This window comes from Pithys albifrons, chromosome 3, assembly GCF_047495875.1.
Source record: "Pithys albifrons albifrons isolate INPA30051 chromosome 3, PitAlb_v1, whole genome shotgun sequence".
In the NCBI taxonomy this organism is placed as follows: Eukaryota; Metazoa; Chordata; class Aves; order Passeriformes; family Thamnophilidae; genus Pithys; species Pithys albifrons.
The window spans coordinates 81,796,179-81,815,653 of record NC_092460.1 but is presented as its reverse complement, the minus strand read 5'-3'; the positions used below and the strand labels follow the sequence as shown (position 1 = coordinate 81,815,653).

General features: G+C 38.1%; 1 protein-coding gene across 3 annotated transcripts in view; it reads right to left on the bottom strand.

Annotated features, from left to right (window-relative positions):
• Nucleotides 1–5,014: 5,014 nt before the first annotated feature.
• Nucleotides 5,015–19,475, bottom strand: part of MAPK12 (mitogen-activated protein kinase 12) — a 40,148-nt gene continuing 25,687 nt past the window's right edge. For 2 of the 3 annotated variants that reach the window (XM_071552534.1, XM_071552536.1), the window contains 6 exons: nucleotides 13,669–13,783; nucleotides 12,943–13,014; nucleotides 11,148–11,227; nucleotides 10,301–10,379; nucleotides 8,593–8,766; nucleotides 5,015–7,802 (listed from right to left, as the gene is read on the bottom strand). In XM_071552534.1, the coding sequence (XP_071408635.1) occupies nucleotides 7,732–7,802; nucleotides 8,593–8,766; nucleotides 10,301–10,379; nucleotides 11,148–11,227; nucleotides 12,943–13,014; nucleotides 13,669–13,783 (591 nt within the window). In that variant the 3' untranslated portion in view covers nucleotides 5,015–7,731. Of the gene's footprint in view, nucleotides 7,803–8,592; nucleotides 8,767–10,300; nucleotides 10,380–11,147; nucleotides 11,228–12,942; nucleotides 13,015–13,668; nucleotides 13,784–18,954; nucleotides 19,003–19,475 lie in introns of all 3 variants that reach the window. The other variant, XM_071552533.1, reaches the window with a different exon arrangement.

Genomic DNA, 19,475 nt, shown 5'->3' with positions numbered 1-19,475 from the left:
GGGACAGCCCCATCAGTACTAAAGTGACAGACTTTAAATCCTCTGAAAAGGGTGAGAATTCAATTAAAAAGAAACAAACAAAAAAACCCCAGCCCAAAACCAAGCAAACCACAAATCAGTCTTCAAACAGAAAGCATAGAGTCAATAGGCTATAAAAAAAGAAGGAGAAGAAAACTTTTCTCTCTCTTTGGGCCTTTGGATAGATGGCAGGGCACTTCCCTTTCTCCCTGCTCTGTGTTGCACACATTGCCTCTGGTGACATCAAAGACATTTGGTTTCTATTATCCTATCTCAAAGAGAAGTTCGCTGATAAAGAAGTCTCTACCCTAATGATTAAACCCTTTTGGATTTCAACACCTGGGCAGAGCCCTTGAGCTAGCAGGCCAGTATTAGATGGTCCCTGACTCCAGCACCCATTTGCTAGTCTGGATGCAAACCATGCTGGCCTGCCTGTGAAATGTTCTGTCACCTGGCTTTCACAGCCCTTTACCTTCATCCCAGAGCAATAATTTTCTTCCAGTGGAGCTACGGGGAAATGAAAAGAGATGAATCAGTCCTAAATAGCTACACAACAAGAAGTGCTGAATAAATAAGGAAAAATTGTAGAGCAGTCATTTAGAAACTGCTCAAAATCAAACTGCTCAAGTGATCTTTGAAACTATGGTTTACTTCTAATTAGTTTAGGAAGTTCAGGGAGGCACAACCAGGGAAATAATCAAGGTTAGACAGGACAAACTGATTTTTTTTAGTCTTAGGATCCATTTTCATTCTCTAAATATCATTAAGGGTTTCATGCTGGTTGCAGTGATTAAAGATTGATAACTGTATTCATAGAAGGCTCTTTTTGTCATGGACAACACAGAGGAAGAAATAGCTTAGAGGGGAAGGTATTTTGAAATTAGAGCATCCAATGACAAAGGATTCATGATTGCAGCTCTCCTTTCAGAACTTAAAAGGAGCATGTTTGCCTGACAGCTTCCTCAGCCTTTTTTCCTCTGCTGTCTTGTCTGTCTGATAAAAGCTATTGCCACTCCCCATAAGCCTTGCCTTCTATCTCTGTGGCAGCATTACTAATGTTAAATGTATTGGGGCAGGAGACCTTTGTTTTGTGTGGTGAGAGAGAAAAATATTTTTAGAAACATCCAGAGAAAATATTATATATAGCAATTTTATTCCTGATGTTCTAGGAAAACAAAACAGAAGTACTGGAGTTACTGACAGACTGATCCTGTACCCAAGAAAGGCAACAACAGTTTCCATAAACCCATGATTATACCCTGGAAGCCAAGATTCTACCTATTTTGCTTATCCTGAGGGTTAGAATACATCCTGTCCATGTCAGTGCTGTTCTCATGGCATATCTTGATGTTAGCAACACAGACAAAGGTGGCCAACATAAGCAGGCCACTCATTACACCCCTTTTGGTGAATTATCTTTCAGGACATTCTATAAAATGTTTGGATTTTGGCCAATGATATTAAAAAATTATTCAGTATGGGAGGTATTTTCCCCACCATAGGGTTGTCTGAATAAGGCAACCTCATCCTAGTATCTTGGCTCCAGCAAGGCATGCTGAAGATGCATATACCAATCTTCTAAGAGAATAAACAACTTTTGTCCCTGTGCCTACTGGAGGCCTTACACAGTCCTTCTGTCCTGGCACTTTGCTGGGAGAAGCCAGCTTGGGTCCATGTCTACATATGTAAGAACATTCTTTTGGTTATTTCTTTCTTTGAGGATTAGTGGCATTTGATTTGCGTGGTAAGAACACTGCTTGAGCAGATAACACTAACACAGAAAAATGAGGGAAATTAGTGCTTCAAATCCTGCCATCATCCAAGTTTTAATTTTTCTCCTTCTAAGAGAAAAGGACCATTTCAGGCACAGAATCTTCACCACCAGCCTTACTGTCATGCCCATGTCTTTTAAGGCCTAATGTCCTTGGATAAGAAGAAAGAGATTTAGCCTTCATTAAAACTACTAGTTGATATGCAAAGATGTATGAACCAGCTGATGAAGTCATATTAACATATTAGAGAAAATTTTATTAACCCTAAGGGAGCCTTAGGCATCCACTGGTAAGAATTTGGGACGTGGTTTTACTTCTCTGCTAAGTCTGACTGTTTATTTAAAATATTAGTAATGCCTTCAAAAAATCCTCCTGTGTTGTCTTTTCTTTCTTTACAGGAAATCTGTGTTGTCTTGCAGTCATTTTCTTTCCCAATTCATCATTACCTTTTGCACAAATACATATGTATGATAAACTTTATTAATGATGTTGTCATGACACTTACTTGGTCCACACGAGAGACTCACAGCAACTTACCAATGGCAGGGAAATATATATTAATTCCATTTATTATGGAGTACTGCCAATAAATCTTTTCAATTTGATCCTAATTTAATGTAAACCACCATATCTAGGTTGGGACAAATGGCAAGGGGCAACTGTGGACAGCTGTGTGGGTCACCTCCCTGGGGATGGGGACAGGCCAGGCCAGGACATCAGTCTGTGAGTGGAGGTGTCCTGATGTGACCCATGGCCAGGAACAGCTGCGGAGTGGTGGGGAGCAGCACTTCCAAGGCAAGAGCCTCAGCTGGAAGCAGCTCCCCCTGTCAGGGTCTGGCCCCACAGCGCCTGGGAGCCTCTCCCTAAGGCCACCATGGGCAAGTGGCCACTCTTGGCTGCACCAGCTCTGAGCTGGCCTCCAGCCCCAGCAGCCAAACCTCTGTGAGCTCCTGGTGATGCTCTCATAATCCTTACAACAGAGCTCATCATCAGGCTTTTCCAAACAACTACTTCACAAAGGCTGCATTGTTATTCTTTTATGCTTTGAGGACAACAGACAAAGAAGTTACTGTTGTCATATGTACCCACTAGTTGGGGCTGAGCACAATTTTCCAGGCACTATTGGCTCTGTGGCCATGTCAGTGGTAGTAAATGAACCATGCCTGCAGCACTTTGCTGCATCTATTGCTTTGGAGAAAACTTGTGTTTTTCTGATGACATTTATCAGCTGGATTTTCTCTTACAGTGGCACACTACCATTTTTATGAAAAACGAAATTCAAACGTGATTCAAACCCAAAAATGTAAGGGGTTTCCTAGGAACAGCAAAATAGCAGGCCACGTGCCAAAGTGGTACTACTTGGCAGCAGGAACTCTGTCATGTACAGATCAGGCTTTTAAAGTGCCTGAAAATAGCTGCTTTGGCTCAAGCCCCCAGTGGACTAAATGGCCATGGCTTTCTGAGCAGTATAATTATGTTGTGGTATTATCTGTGGTAATATCAGAATTACAGTACTAATAAATTTCCCATTAATATCAGACTGAATTAGATTAGGTGGCAGTCTTTAGCTGTGTTGGTATCATGAATGTCACTCTGACAGGAGCCTCATGGCTGCAGGTGCCATGCAAACACAACAAGAGACTTGACCTGCCCCCAGGAGCACACGCTCCCAGGACACTGCATAGCAAAACTGAGAGCATTCTCAAACAGCATCCAGGATCCGAGCAATTTCTTTCCCTACATTTAATTTGTTTGGCTCACTGGCTGACTCTTTTGCTGCTCTAAGATAACAGCACTTTCAAAATGCTTCATTGTAAAGTGCATGCCTGGATCACTCTAACTTAGCTGGGAAATGCACCTCATTGCTTACTAAATATTTATTTATTTTACATGATTGATGAAACAGATCATGGAGTAAACCAGAAAACTCCAGCTTGGAAATCTAATGAAGTTAAGGACAGAGGAACTCACATGACAGAACAAGGTAGAAGCAGACAAAAATTATGAATCTTTAAAATGCTTTCTTTATCCTCACTTTCTAGCATTGGGATGTTGTTTCTGGTGGGTAGATAACATGCATCATTCCCATACCTCAGCACTGCAGGTGGTTGCTAGGTGAAAATGCAGTTTTCAGACCATTATGTTATAGGCTGCAAATAATGTGTGCACAAGAGTTGCTCATTAAGTGGTAATTCATGCAGTTTCAAGGAGTGTCTGCATGAGACAAGTCCTCCTCCCTTTATCCAACTCAGACTTATGAATTCTTAAGAAGACTTAGGAGGAGATTTTAAGCACTTCTGTGCATGAAACTGCTTCTGGTATTGTTTGATGTATACAGCCAGTTGCCCCCAGTGCATGCAGGAGATGGAGAGTTACTCAGCAGAGACAGCAGGTGTTTTGAGCCCCTACCTGCAGAGACCATCAAAATACATGAGTATTTTGCACCAAGATTCAGTGAATGACAGCATCTAACAGATGCTTTATTCTCTGACAACCTTAGCTGAAGCAGACCAAAAGCATATGGTATTTGTTATTTGAACTGTGGACCAGAAAGTAGGAAGCTCAAAGAATCCCACCCAGCTCATGTGCCTGGTAATGCCAAATAAAGAAAAAAGTGCATCTTCCAAGCACATTTTGCAGGACACTTTAGCATGCACATCATTGTTATAAAAAAAAAAAAAAAGAAAAAACATCAAGACGTGTAGTTCTAAACTACATCTGACCCACAATAACACATTATCAAAATTCAACATGAGTGGCAAGACTTCAGTGCAATGAAGACTAATGCTTAAGTGGAAAATCTTGCTTTAAAATAGTCATGGGTCCCACATATCCTACTGGAACTGTTAACTCAAACTTCCAACTCAAAAATGTATGTACTTGATGACTACCAATCAGACAAAATCAGGCTGAGAAATGCAACTGCACTTAAGGACTGAAACCCAGTCCTTCAGAACAAAGCAAAGCTGTCTGGTAAAATCCAAGGTGTTGTAATAAAATAATTAGCTGGCCATACTGCAGTCATATCAGCTCCATGGCTAAAATGCCAGAAAGCTTAGCCTCTGTGGTCTGACCGACTTCCGAAAGAAACTACATCAGCAGCTCACACTACATAAAATACACCTACAATATTTGTCTCATACAGTTTCCTTCACTGAAAACTGTATTTTCAGGACTAATTATAGATTTGGAGATACATATGGGGAAAAATAAGTCCATTATTGTGCAAAAAACAAACTCCCAAACTTTATTAGTCACAATACATTTCAAGTTCATGCAGAATGTATTTACATTTCACTTTAAGGCAAACAGATATTGATTTCTTATTCCTGAGTTGCTTAGCCCTGGTAGAAATAGCAAATAGGAACTTAGGAAATGTAGTCTCTCCCTCTGAAGTAGCAGCTGCTTCCCATGCAAAATATTTCTGTGTTTTCTCCTTGCAATTCTTTTAATGAGCTATTTATACTAATAAACTCTATAGCTATTTGGAGACATTTCTACAAATTTCAATCTCTTCGCAGAAACTTCTTGTCAGGATGTGACAAACTTACCACATTTGTCATTTTACCTTCCAGACTGTTTGCTGACTAGACAGCACAGCAGTACTTCTTTGCTGACACAGGCATCAAGGTGTTGTCTTCAGTTAAGAGTTCTCTATTTCTCTAGTATCCAGAAAAACTAATATTTCCTTCTTATGTCTTTCTCATGCATGCTAACTGCTTGTCCAATGCTAAGATTAAGAGAGGGAAAAGTTCACCTCAGCCAATGGAGGACTTTAGGGCTTGACTTTATTAAAGCTGAAGACAGGGGAAGTGAAAATGCACACTGAAGTGTTGGCATTTAGGAAGAAAATGCAAAGCAGTTTTTTAATTAAAAGATGCTTCCTCCAAGTCTGATCAGCATTGGAGCCGACTGCATCACCTCCAGACTTAAAGTATTTGCTAGAATTTAGGATGCTGAATTCCATTTAAAATATAGAGACAGCATTTTCAAGTAAGTTTTTGACATTTTCCTTTTCCCATTGACAGGCTCTATCAAGCTCACTAACATCAATAGGCACTTTTCTCCCATGACTTTTAAAAGGACCACAGAGCAAGATGCCAAGAGACCATATCTATTCTGTAAAAAATAAAATTCGTACTTAACACAGAAGTGCAGACCAAACAGAAAGTCCATAGGGCAAAATGGGGTATGACTCTTACATGTGCCTTCCTCCATGACCTGTAGTGTGGAAAAATGTTTTGATTCAATTCCCATTCTCTGCTGTTTGGGTTTTTTTTCCATGCATTCCTGAAACTGTAGTTTCTAATGACTCGTCAAATACATGAATTCAAGGTTACTGTTACTATTTAGTCTCTCTATGTGTCTATCTTAGCTAATCAATGCTCATCACAATTTTTAAACAAATGCTAATACTTACAGGTGTTTAAATTAAACATTCATTGAAAGAAACAGAATAACTGTGCCTTGATCAAACTTATGGTTTCTATCACATACTGAAGCAAAAAACCCCAAGTAATTTTCTTACTTCTTTTCCAGTTACTACCTGCTAAGATCAAATGTCTTCCTTTACATCTGTTTCACTTGGTAGTAACGCATAACAGCATATTATATTGGGAATAACTTGCATCCAAGTTAGTTGTAAAGACATTTTCTTTAAGAAAGACAAGCAATTTCTCACAGAAATTCTTCACAAAGGTTTGCCAGTTGCTTTTTCCTACCTGTCAGAGGCCCTTACAAACTAAGTACTTAGGAAAATACAGTAGGGGAACAGTGAAGAGGAACTCATGAAGCATCTAACAACTATCCCATGAAGAAGCTGACTCCTTCTGGTAAGGCACCTCGCAACAGGAGGTCTGAAGGCTTTTCCAAGTAAGATGAGTTCAAAACACTAAAAAAAGGAATAATGTTATTCTGGACTTGGTAACAGCTCCGTACACTGTGAACAAAACTGTTTCCTGCAGGTATTCCCAATGAACACCTGCAGTGTAGCATTTTGGTCCTCAATTTTCTATAATGTGACCTCCATACAGCCTTAAGTCTAAAATCAGCACTGCTGATTCTTTAAAAGTACCTTTTCTGAGAATATGTACTTTCCCAATGATTACTTCAATACTAAGATGTTAGGGAGTTTAAAAAATGTTAGAAGGTCTGAAGATTTTCTCCCTGGAAATCCTTGATCCCTAGTCTACTACACAAAGATACTGCATTGTATTTAGAGAAAAATATTTTATGCCTTGCTAGGGATTGTATTTCCAGTTACTGGTCACCTAGTGTTCATGAAAATTTGTCCACCGGTTACTTTAAAAAAAAATCTAGGACATTGACAATTCCATGCTTTTTGCCTCTTGTTCAGATCTGTCAGAACTGTCTGCAGTTCAGGTTTGCTTCCACTCACATAGGACTGAGGACACAGGCATTCATTTGGGCTTTGTCTCTGCTACCCAGTGCAGTAGCTGAGGTAGCAGAAGATGATTAGCATCCAGGGGCTTCTTAACAGAGTGAAATACTCCAGAGGAAGTCACATGAATACTTCTTGCATTCCAGGTGGTTCAGTGTCCTTGGAGAGCAGTCATGGCACATCTCTGACATACTCTGAGTCTTAGCTTGCTTGGGGTGGTAACTTGTGCTCCTGTGATCTCTGAAGTGAAGAATTAGTCCTACCTGCTCTTTTGAGGATGGCACAAGGTTATCCCAGTCTACATCCTTTTGTGCAGAAGGAAGAGGTTGTAGGCAGGAATAAGTTTCTGGATATTTTTGAAATGCTACTCCCAAAGGCACCAACTTCCACATGCAGAGTAAAAAAACGTTGCTCTTTCTTACAGTGCAGATGAAACAGATTACAAACAGTTTATTTAAAATGTTTTATACACCTGAAACATCACAAACATTTACAACTTTCCTGCTTTCTTCAGAGTTCTGAAAAGACTGAGTCATACAATTACACTGCTGTCTCCTTTGAGTCTGATGTCTGTAGTGGCTTGAAGTTCAGTATCTCTTTATATGTAATGCCTGGAAAACAACAGAATAGACAGAGTTTTCTGGTGTAATCAGAAAAGATGCTGCACAGGCATGAATGAACAAGGTGCAACCCCCAGCATGGTTGGGCTCTGATCTAGCTCAGGAAGAGAGAGACCCCTTCAGGCAAAAAGACAGAAAGAGTACAAAAAGTAAGGGAATCAAGAATAATTTTTCACCATTTCAGATTTGAAGTAGCCCAATAATGAAATGGTATTGGTGCTTTCAAAGGTGTGTGAACATTGACTTTAGAGTATAGCGGGCAATATCCTTAGGAAGTGCTACTGAGCACATCAGCTTTACAAGTCAGGCCCTCACTTAAAAAGTCAAAATACAAACCTCTGGCATTAGATGAAAACAAGATTTTGATTTAAGTCTCTGCTGACATAGATATGTTTTCTCTCCCTCAGAGAACCTAACTATAAGGCTGGCATCCACTGCAGTCCAACAGAGCCAACAGTCAAAGAATCTGTTGATCTGTCCTATCAGCTGGAAGGCATATGTTACAGAAATGGTTTCTTTTCTGTGTTGCAGAAGATGGGAGACAGACACATGGAGAAGGAGGAGAGCCTATTTTAGGTGGCAGAGAAGAAACCTTTTGGGATCATTTCAGGAGGACTTTATGCTTACCAGAACTGGGTAAGTGGCATTTCTCTATCTTAATGCTTTCTATTTACTCAGTTCCATGAAAAGCTGAGGAGGTAATTTGCAAAGGGGAACATCCCTATTTCTGAATGGTCTTTCAATCTGGCTGTTATTGAAAACATCACAAAAACAAACTCACGCTTCCACTCATCTAGCGGAAGATCCATGTTATCAAATGTGTCATCATATTTCTCAGCTTCAATTTCTTCCTCAGGATCATGAATTGGTTCAAAGTAAGGATGCATCAAAGCCTCAGCTGCTGTGACTCGCTTCTCTGCATCCAGCACCAGCATCTTCTCCAAAAGGTTTACAGCTGTTGCACAGAAAACAAACAGTGTATTCAAATCATGCAACTGATTCCACTTGTGCACAGTAATACGGCCCTAGAGGTATTGCAAATACATGCAGTTTTAAAACAGAGAGTGTCCATTCTATAGTCAGGGGGCCCCATCTGCATGACAGATAGTTCTGTGAGTAAGCTGGGATGTGTACAAAGACTGATGCAATGCAGAGGTGCTCCCTTGCTTCTGTATGCAATACAGAAAGCATCTCCTCCGCTAAGGACTTAGCTTCTGGCTCCAGGACTACTGTGCTTTGGGCTTTCCCAGGTGCCTTTCATCACTGCCAGCTTGTCATGGTTCTAAGGTACATCACCACCTGACAGCAGCAGAATGAACAGGTGAACAGCTGATGAGAACTGCACTGTATGTGACCAAATCCAAGCCCAAGTACACTTTGAAGTTCACTAAGACAAGTCAGAATTTCAGAGCTGACCTTATCTGCTATGTGGTTTTGACCTCAGCCAAAACAGTCCATTAAAATCTTATGTGTTGCCCTCCAGGGGATTATAGATCAGGTCCCTTGTAAGACTGCCAAAATGGGCTAGTGTAAACAGGTATGATGAATGACTTATTTTCTGTTTTTCTATTCTGACAGGATATTCCTGGGTTGGGTGGAGCAGCTGAAAGGAAGTAGATGCAGCAACGTGGGGCAGGATGCTTCAACTCCTGCTTGCCACAGTGTGAATTCCCTTCAACCTTCTGTCCCAGACCAGAAGCTGCCAGATGACCACAGAAGTGGTAAGAAGAAACATCCTAAAAACTAAACAGAAATGTGTAGTTTGCTGTAGCTGAGGTCAGTGAGCTAACCAGGTATGCAGTCAGGTAAGAGCTGTTTATTAATCAGGTTTATTTCTATAGTATGTGAAACTAAAATTTTAACTTATTAAATTGCAGAGTCAGTTATCCTAATTCATATTCCAATAAAACTGGTTTTGTGACTGTTAAGGTCACTTGGGGAATTGATAAGATTTGGGTAGTGTCATCTCAGAGCTCTGGCTGCCTCAAGTCATGTCACAGTTATGCACACTCTAGGCTCTTCTGGCTGATTATATCTATTGAATTGAAGCCAGTGCTTCTTAGAAATGGACAGGTGTTTCTCAGGACATATCAATTCCATTATTAAAATGTCAGCTTTATTTTTCCTTACATTTCTACTGTAGATCCGACTGAGCTTTCAGAATTATATTTCACAAACAAAACAGAGAAAATTTTATTATGTATGTTTAATTTACCAGGGCTCTTGATAAAGCTGCTCAAGTAAAACCAATAAGGAGGTGCTCTATTAAAACCTAGAACACAAATTATTTCTTTTTTTGATGCTTCTAAGAAACAACTGATTTCTGTCAGGGCTTAAACTTGGCAAGTTCACCCACAATCAAAACTACGAATTATGGAAAGCAAGAGAGAGAACAGCATGAGAACCACCTCATCAACTATCACATGACTGATACTGCTGCTGCCTCCAATGCAAACACAAGTTGTACACATCCACACAAACTGCCTTACCCAAAGGATTTGCATACTTCAAGATGGATGCAAAATCTTTCTTCTGGACTTTGGGGAGGCTTTTGATATAGTTTTTTGCCTGTAAAGAAACATCAATATTAAATTAGACCTTTGCCGTCTTTGTAATGTGACAACATGATCCATATGCTTAATAGGTAACTCAATAAAGGTTTTATAGCACATTGTACAAATCAATTTTTCTTGTGTCATAAATCCTGATGATATTCACCTTCTTGCTGAATACAACTTTCGTTTTAAAAAAATCAAGTCTTAAAACTATTATTTATAAATTATAATGTAAAGCTTTAATTATTAGTGCTCCATATTTAATATATTAATTAGACTAAATATATATGACTCATTTTAAAGAATGTCACAGTGAATTTACAGGATTCTCTAAAAGTAATTCATTAGTATTTAAATTGTACAGTTAATCTAATGAATAATTTTAGATTCTTTGTAGTAAGGGCTTAAGGATTCTAGAAGGACATCCACATAACAGGAAAGACAAAGTCAGAGACATTTGCAAACAACTGGGTTTTCTGAATATCTTCATGCTTTTAGTACCTTTCCAATAAAACTAGCAATTTATCAGCTCAACTGTTTATATGGTACAGACTAGAATTTTCAAGTATTTAAATATACAGATTTTTCAATTGTTCTGATAATCTTCTGTCATTTCTCCCCCATAGTAGCTACTGTGGGTGTGCAAAGCAATTTAAGGCCAAGACGTACCATCAGGCGTCATTTCAGTAGTAAATATATATTATCTCAGCCAGTTAAGAACTGAGCATGGCTGAAGTAAAATTAAGACATGTAAAACCAACTGACAAAGCAGAATACTCACATCTTGACTGTGTAATTTTTGAACAAAATCTTGAGTTGGTGTACCTGTTATTTTCATTATTTCTGTGAGCTGGTCCAGATCTGAATACCAGAAATAAGGAACAAATTCTTTCACTATACGAAAACTAAGTACGCTGCAAAAACAATGCTATTCTTCACTGTTGGAGAATAAAGTAAAAGTCTCAATTCAATGACTGAACAGGAAATTCATAAAAGTCCTCCATTTCTCTTCCAAAAGGCAAAAACACTGAAATAAAATATCCTGTAATTTGAGAATACATAATTGAATCATCTACAAAATTTTCCAGTATTATCAGGCCTCTTCTATATTTTTGGACAAAAATCAGTTCAAAAGTATTAGAGTATCTGAACAATCAACACATGTATTGCTCTGGTCTATCCAATACTTAAATGACGAAGAGGCAGGAAAAGTCACAGGGAACGTACGGTGGCATGATAACCAACGAAAACCAGAGAAAATCAGTCTGTATTACTTCTTCACACTGAGAAACTTCAAAAGGAAAAAAAAATTAATCTTCCTTCTCCTTATTTCCCACATGCAGGATAGCCCGTTCATAATCCTAAAACAAAAATCCCCTAAGTTAGTTGTCTTGTTCACCTACTCACAGCTGAATCCATGGCTGCAAATAGGTAACCCTGACAAAGGCCAGCAATGACTATTATGCTGGGATAATTTCCTTTATAATACAGAACACAGAACTTCAGCCAATAGTTCTGAAATCTACAAAACCCAGTATGACTAAAATACTAGCTCCTCCACTCTAACATTTACAATACACCTTGAAAATTCTGACTCATTAATTTTCTTATTTATACACCAGAATACTCAAGGTTACCATCAGTGGAGAAATGCTATGTGTTACCCAACAGCTCTTCTTTGACAGGCACTTTAGTATTTTCTTATTAAGAACTAATGCATACTTAAAACGTGTACAGCCTAAAAAATCTGATGCATTCTACTTTTTCATAGTCCCTGCCAATTTTTGGTGAACACAATCTTTCTCTTGAATGTTTTTCCTCACAAAATGAGAATAATACGATCCATGCAATGAAGTCCTGATCTTACGTGCAAGTACTTAAATACAAATATAATTAAAATTAAGCAGTTGTGATTCTGTAAACAAATATTTGCAGATAAGTAATTGACTGACTGCTACTCCACAGGGGAGAAAGCAGTGCAAAATAGCTGAGCTGTCAAACAAACGAAAAAGTAAAAAATCTTTGCTGTCTTCTCTTAACACTGTCCCTTATTAGGTATCACAACAACTACTTTCAATGAAGTATCCCTTGAAGATGAGTTATATCTTAAACTTAAAAATTTCTTAATTCTTCAGCAATCAAATGATAGGACTAAATGTTTTCTATACATCTACATTTTACTAGATATTACTCACATAACACTTTTTGGTAAAAGCTTCAAAAAGTATGAAATGGATTAGCTTGTGCACATAAGTCACATACTACAGCAGAATCTTCCATGCATGTTCTGAAAACTGTTATTAAAACAATAAAAATGGTTACCCCAGAACCTTTTACCTGATGATTTGAAATGTGATTCAAAATCATCTCTACTGAAAAAAATCAGTAATACAAATTTTAATCTGCAGATGTGCAAAAGTGGTACAGATATCAAATAACCATTTAATGAGAGAGGTGCAAGCCATTTTACTATTCATTTCAATTTATGCTCACCAGTTTCTGGGCAGACTTACTGTATTACATAAGAACCTCTCATAATTTTCTTACATTGGTATCATAAATTCACTGAAGGATACGATCATTTCCTTTGAACAGAGGCCTCCCTGTTATCATCTCAGCCATTATGCAGCCAACAGACCAGATGTCAACTGAAAAAAGAGCAACAGGTGCATTAAATTGCTGAATACTTGTCCATTTAAGTGTGCATAAAATTTAATTTAACACATATTTAAAAGAAGTATAAAAATTACCTTTAGAGCCTGTCATAAAAATTTAAATGTGTACCTTGCCAAGTATGATGAACAGCGTAGGTAAAACTATCAGACTTTCTAATGAGCAAACTGAAGATGATCTCATAATATGCAGAATGAGTTTCTCAGTAACAGGCAGATGCATGTGGGAAACAAGTTTTCAATGCTTTCAAAAACTCCCATAGCTGTCCCACATTTATTTGAATTCCTTCTATCTACCATTTTCCTCTGTCTGTTTGAGTTACAATCAGCACATCTTTTCAGGAACATAAGAACAGAGAGCAGACTGTCACATCTGTAGACATTTAAATAATTTTTTCCCAACCACTTTGGCACTTTTTTGTTACTCTCAGAAAATATATATCTAAAAAACCCCAAACTCACAACGAGCACAGAGCTATCTGAAATTTATCTACAAAGAAATTTCGCATAATTATATTGTCATTTTCACTTCTAATTTCTCACTCCTTTCAGAAACAAAGGCTTGTTTATACATTGCCTGATTCAATGGATGCTTTAGCTCTGTTAAGACACTTCCAAAGAGATGCTGACCTGTTTGAGTATAATGCATCCAGTTAAGTATGACCTCTGGGGCTCTGTACCACCTTGTAACCACATAACCAGTCATCTCACTGTCTGTATGCCTTGCCAACCCGAAATCCAGAATCTGTAGTGGAAGCACAAAGAACATCCTTATAACACAGCTACTTATCTAGTTCACACAGACATTACAATTGTAGAAAATAAAAAAAATGGAGCAATCTGCAGAGTTTGGTATATTTTTCTGTCTTTTTCTCATTGAAATGTCTTGTTCTCATTTTAAAAATCAAGACAGAGGTAGAAAGGAGCTCTGCATAACTTCTTTTCAAGTTACATGCTCCTATATCAACACCAACAGCTGTAAAAGCAGTAAAGAAAATAATAAATTATTAATTGAAAAGATACTGGACACATTCAATGCAAAAAATTCCCTGACCACAGAATCACCATCGAATCATGTTACAGCTAAAAGAACAGCGCCCATCTTAGATGGCGTCCATTGTCCATTCCTCTCATATCCCAGTTGGCACAATTATTCAAGAGTGTATTCCAATAGTATTCTGAAGTAAGGAGGTATCGTTATTTCTATTTTATGAGTAAATCATACAATAGAAGACTTCCTCCAGGTCACACTGAAAATCTGCAACAAGAGTAGGGAATTATCATAATCTAGTCCCAACGATTTTTCTCCAACGTCCAGCATCAACTACAGAAGAACATTTTGTAAGAAATGCAAGATCAGTGCATTTTTTTAGAGAGTTATGCACAATTCAGCTTAGATCTAAGACTCTCAGACATTTATCTCTAGATACAGCAATGTGTACAGCAGCAAGTCTAGAAGTGAATGTTATGGCCTGTAGTCAATGCTACAATCTTTGCCTTAAGAAAACCCACCTGCATGGACTATCAAAAGATAGTGCCAGAAGATGCAGCCAACAGCAAGATAATTCCACTCTTGGAATGACAATCAGTTTGCATTTATCAGAAAGTTCATGCTTCTAACAAGAAGCAGGGGGCTTGAGTAAGTAAGGTCTATTCAAGATAAATCATCATCACCAACATACAACTGAATATGCAGCTTTGCATGAACAGCCACTAGTTGCCATGCCTATCAGGCTTCACATGCATATTGACAGGGCAGGTTTCTACCAGGAGCACCTGGGCATTACTATACCAAGAGTGATGTTTTCGTAATACTCTCTGTAATTAAACATTCTAAGATATTTCAGGATAGTTTCATCATTCCCTGACAAACATTTTGAAATATTTCAGGACAGTTTCATCATTCCCTGGCACTAATAGAAAGGTAAATTATATTTTCATTCATTAATCGAAGTACAAAATGTTATAGCTTCTTTATTGCCATACTTGAAATACAATTTCCATGTTTGCCCCCCTAACTGCTGATTACCAATCAATTTAAAAACAGGAATAGATGCAAAGGGAGACATTTTTACTTTACCAATAAAATACACTTGCTTATGGCTGATTCTTTAGGTGCTGAAGATTTACTGGACTCAAAATATTTGCCAAAGTAAAATACATTTTAATATATGGCTTTCCATTTTATTTTACATATCCAGCATGTATTACGTTTTCCCAGTAAGACAGCAGGGAGGGTGGAAAAGAAAAAAAGAGGAAGTTTCACGTAACAGGGCAAAATCCAGATGTGGTACCATCTACTTTGTCAAAGTTTTTTAAGCATTTTCTCTACCAAGGCTTGTGGCACATGGAGTTGGAAACAGAGAAAATACAATTAAGCTTTGTAGTTTTTGTAAAAGTAGAAAACACAGAAAGAATTTTTGTGCATTACATTTTAACTTAGGGATTTATTTTCATTTACATATTCATTAAGCTAAGGAACAAGTGTATCCTATTTGTACTTAACATATTGCCACTTCAGTAAAACTTATGCTTTAATCTTCAACTTTTCAGCTAAAACTTCCACAGCAATTTTCAGAGCAAGTTTGAAAATCCTTTTTATAATCTGTGAATCATGAAAGAAAAGCAAATCCCCCTCAGCTCCCTAAGGATAGCTCCCCTTCAACTCAGCACACTTAATTTTCCTAACTTTCTTCAGTAACCATAACAAAAATAACCTGTAACTTTGGGACCACGGAAAGGGCAGTGATTTCCCCTCATGCACTCTTCATTGTCACTTTTCTGGTACCTATGTAGAATATCAGACTAGAAAGCCAGAAAGCTTATTGTGAAAAATAAAACTGATAGCTTATTAATTAGTTACCAATTCAAGGAACTGTTCCAACACGCCTACAGCCTTGTTGCCACTACAGCTGATGCAAGGAAAGTTGCTGAGTGTACAGACATGAGGGAAAAAGGTTGGATTGTCACTGGCAGCATGGTCCTGTGCCTGCACACACTGACTTTGAGAGGGTGCTCTCCAGGCAGGGTCACATCCTGCACACGGCACCACATGAGTCAGCCCAACTCCTTCAGCATTAGGGAGATCCCAGGTAAATCCTCACCCTGGTGTTTTTTATGCACACTTCTCAATGAATGCTTTCTGTTTGTCAGTTGAAGTTGTCTTCTGACAATCAGTATTTCCTAACTGCAAACTTGCACTTTTCTTCTGCATATGATATCGGAGCTTATTGTATAACCAGGGACATTGTAATTATGCCCAGAGAGTCAAAAAATGAAAACTAAAGCTTAATGCTACATTTCCTCCTTCTTTTTTTCACTGAATCATGTTCTGATACAGGATTATTTACCTTAGTTTATCTAAAAGCTTAAAAATGTCCAGCGCAACAGAAAAAAAATTATTTTAAATACGTAGATACAGATCAGGAGATTGTATCATAAAACAATGTCCCAGATCTGGCCTGCACCTCAAAATGTAATTGCACAGCTAGGGAGTGGGGGAAGACAAACATGTACAACTGTTTTTTCTGCATTCTCTTTTTTTTCCCCATCACCCTGGGATCCACTCACCATTTGGCCACCTACAAGCCAGAAGGTGATGATGGTTTTTGTGTTAGATCACAAAACTCTGAAATCACAGAACCCTGAACATTCAGGTCAGTCTCCAGTGAGCAAAAAGTTGTACTACAATAGCTGTATGCAAGTATATGGTTTGTATGTTGTATGCTAAAGACTTTTGCAATGCTGCATCACCTTTTATTTCATTTAAATTAAGGGTGTGCTTCACAGACTTCAATCTTCTGTATCTCCCACCATGTAGAGTTAGAATGTTGCTCTTTACTCAAAGCTGGAATTCTCACATAACTGAATGATTCTCATAAAGTCTTATGTCTCTTGCAGGGAGGAAACTCTGACCATAAGATCTAAATATAATTACACACCAGGACATAAAAGCACCCATTAAAATTCACTGTTGTTTTGTGAGGATGTATAGGCCAATCATGATTCAAGCACAGGATAGAAGATGTAGCTGGATTTTGTAATTATCTGAAAAAACCCTGACTAGCCTTTGAGATTGATAGAGCTAAGAGAAGATGGCTGACAAAAATCATTCTGAAAATGAATGAAAAATTAAAACATTAGAATTAACTGGGGACTGGAAGCATTCTGGGGCTACTATCCTTATGCTCACCAGATTAACTGTATTTCTAAAACAAACAGTGTTGAGTACTACAGAATCCTAGTTCATAATAAATAATTGGCTTTTTTTATAACAAAGTCATTCTACACAGCCAAATAGATACATTTTCACTAGGTCAGGGTACATTGTATAATTATTTCTTAAATACAATTATTATCCACTCTAACAGGCTTTGGGAGATTTCCAGTACTTGTCAGAAACTGAAACCAAAACCGGTCAGGTTTAGTATTTCAGTTCAATGATTCATAATGAGGCTGGATGTGACCAACATTGTGAAGGAGCAGAACTACCACTCAGATGGACTCTACTGATAACATTTCCAAGGAAGTGGCAACACCTACACTTCAGAACAGATAGCCTTCCACAACAGGTACTACAGTTCTGGTCTCCAAGCGTGCATGCCACCTAAGCCCAGTTTCCATACTGGGAAGGGGTGTGCGTGTGCACCATCCTCCTAGCCCATCTTTGGAAAAAAGTCCTGATGGGTAGGATGGAGTCATGCTGCATGCCAATATTTGTTTCACTCCAGAGAAGCAACAACAGGGTAACAAAAAAAATGTCATCAAATGCACCCCTCTCGTGGTGCAACAGCAGAAACAGGTAATATCTGAACTACAGGAGGTGGAATTCAGAATGAATTTTTTTTCTTACTATTTCAATTAAGAGCAAAAATGAAGCTACAAAATACACTGAAGTCTACCTGCAATTGATACTACTGATAGTTGTAACAATGCAAAAGGAAACACTTTCAAAGAAATAAGATGTTCTTATTCACAGTGAGCAGTATGTGATTGTTTTAATGCTTCTCTGAAGTGATTAGCTTCAACATAACATAACCACAGTTCTCCATTACAGCTTTTATCTGACTGCAACAAGCACATGATTCTTTCTTGAAAAGTACTCTGAGTGACTGAGTAAAAAATACACCAGTACTCATAGCAACATACATATCATGCACGAAAAAGGTTACTGTTACTGTCACACACCTTCCCTTGGTGTGGGCACACAGCTGTAGCATGGCCTACTGTCAACACCAAACCCACAGGAGCAGTTTCACTTCCTACACTGTCTGTCACCCAGCTGGAGAGACACAAGACAGCAATCACTTCCATGATGCCATGAATGTAATAACTTGTGGCACCGACTTCCTCCTCAGAAATCCTCCACATCCTAGAGACAATTCCCATCTCTCCCCAACTAGCAGAGTACAAGCTTCCTGGAGCATCATGTCTGAACTAGATGTTTTCAGCAGGGACATCCTGGGCAAAGCTTCCACCTTCAGGCATAGCCATTTCTTGTGCTTGATTCCAGAATGATCTCAGAAATTGATCATTACCTCTGCTGTTCTTATGAATTGCACATTTGTGACAGTAAAGGACATACAAATAGAGGATAAATAGATTCTCACTATTCAGGGTTTTATTTCTTAAATATTTAATTATTATTGTGATGACTGAAGTCAAACAGATGGGAAAATACTTGTAAAGGAGCAGTCTCTTTTCAGGTTTCATTTTCTTTTCAGGATACTTACCATTGCCCATCTTATTGTCTTCCCTTTCTTTTTCCTGTTTCCCTATTTCTCCATGACTCCTCAAGGCCTATGTGCTAAAAGCCTGGCCCATCACTGAAACCAGTCAGCATGTCCACAACTGTTGCACCCATTATCTTCTGTCTTCTAGTACATCTGACTATTTTTTCAAGTAAACATACCTTACCTTCAATTCACAGTCTTCATTTACTGCCAGGTTTCCAGGCTTTAGATCCTGTAACCAGATTTCAAATGGATGCTATTTTTTATTTTATAGCAAGCATAACAAAGCATTCTTTTCTGCTTTCTTTACTTCGTTCCTTCTTTCTTGTTTTACAGTGTTCATGTAACTATTTTGAAGAGTAACAGGTGAAACAATGTCATAAGAAATAAAACAAACAAGGATAAACTTGCATATGTTTGGCTTTTTTCCAGTGTATTTCCCCTGAAAAAAAATAAACGTTTTATTTCTGCCAGAAGTCAGGGAAATACTTGCCAGTAAAGGAATGCACTCATTTTTTCTTTCTAGGAGTGGGTTTTGGCCATAAATTTGTTGCATTTAATACTAATACCACAAAGTTAACAATTCATATGTGTGTATATATATATATATATATATATATATATATCTATCTAAAGGCTGCAGACCCTGATAGACTTACAAGTAGTACTGAAAGAATCAAACAAGATTTTACACAAAAGCCTATG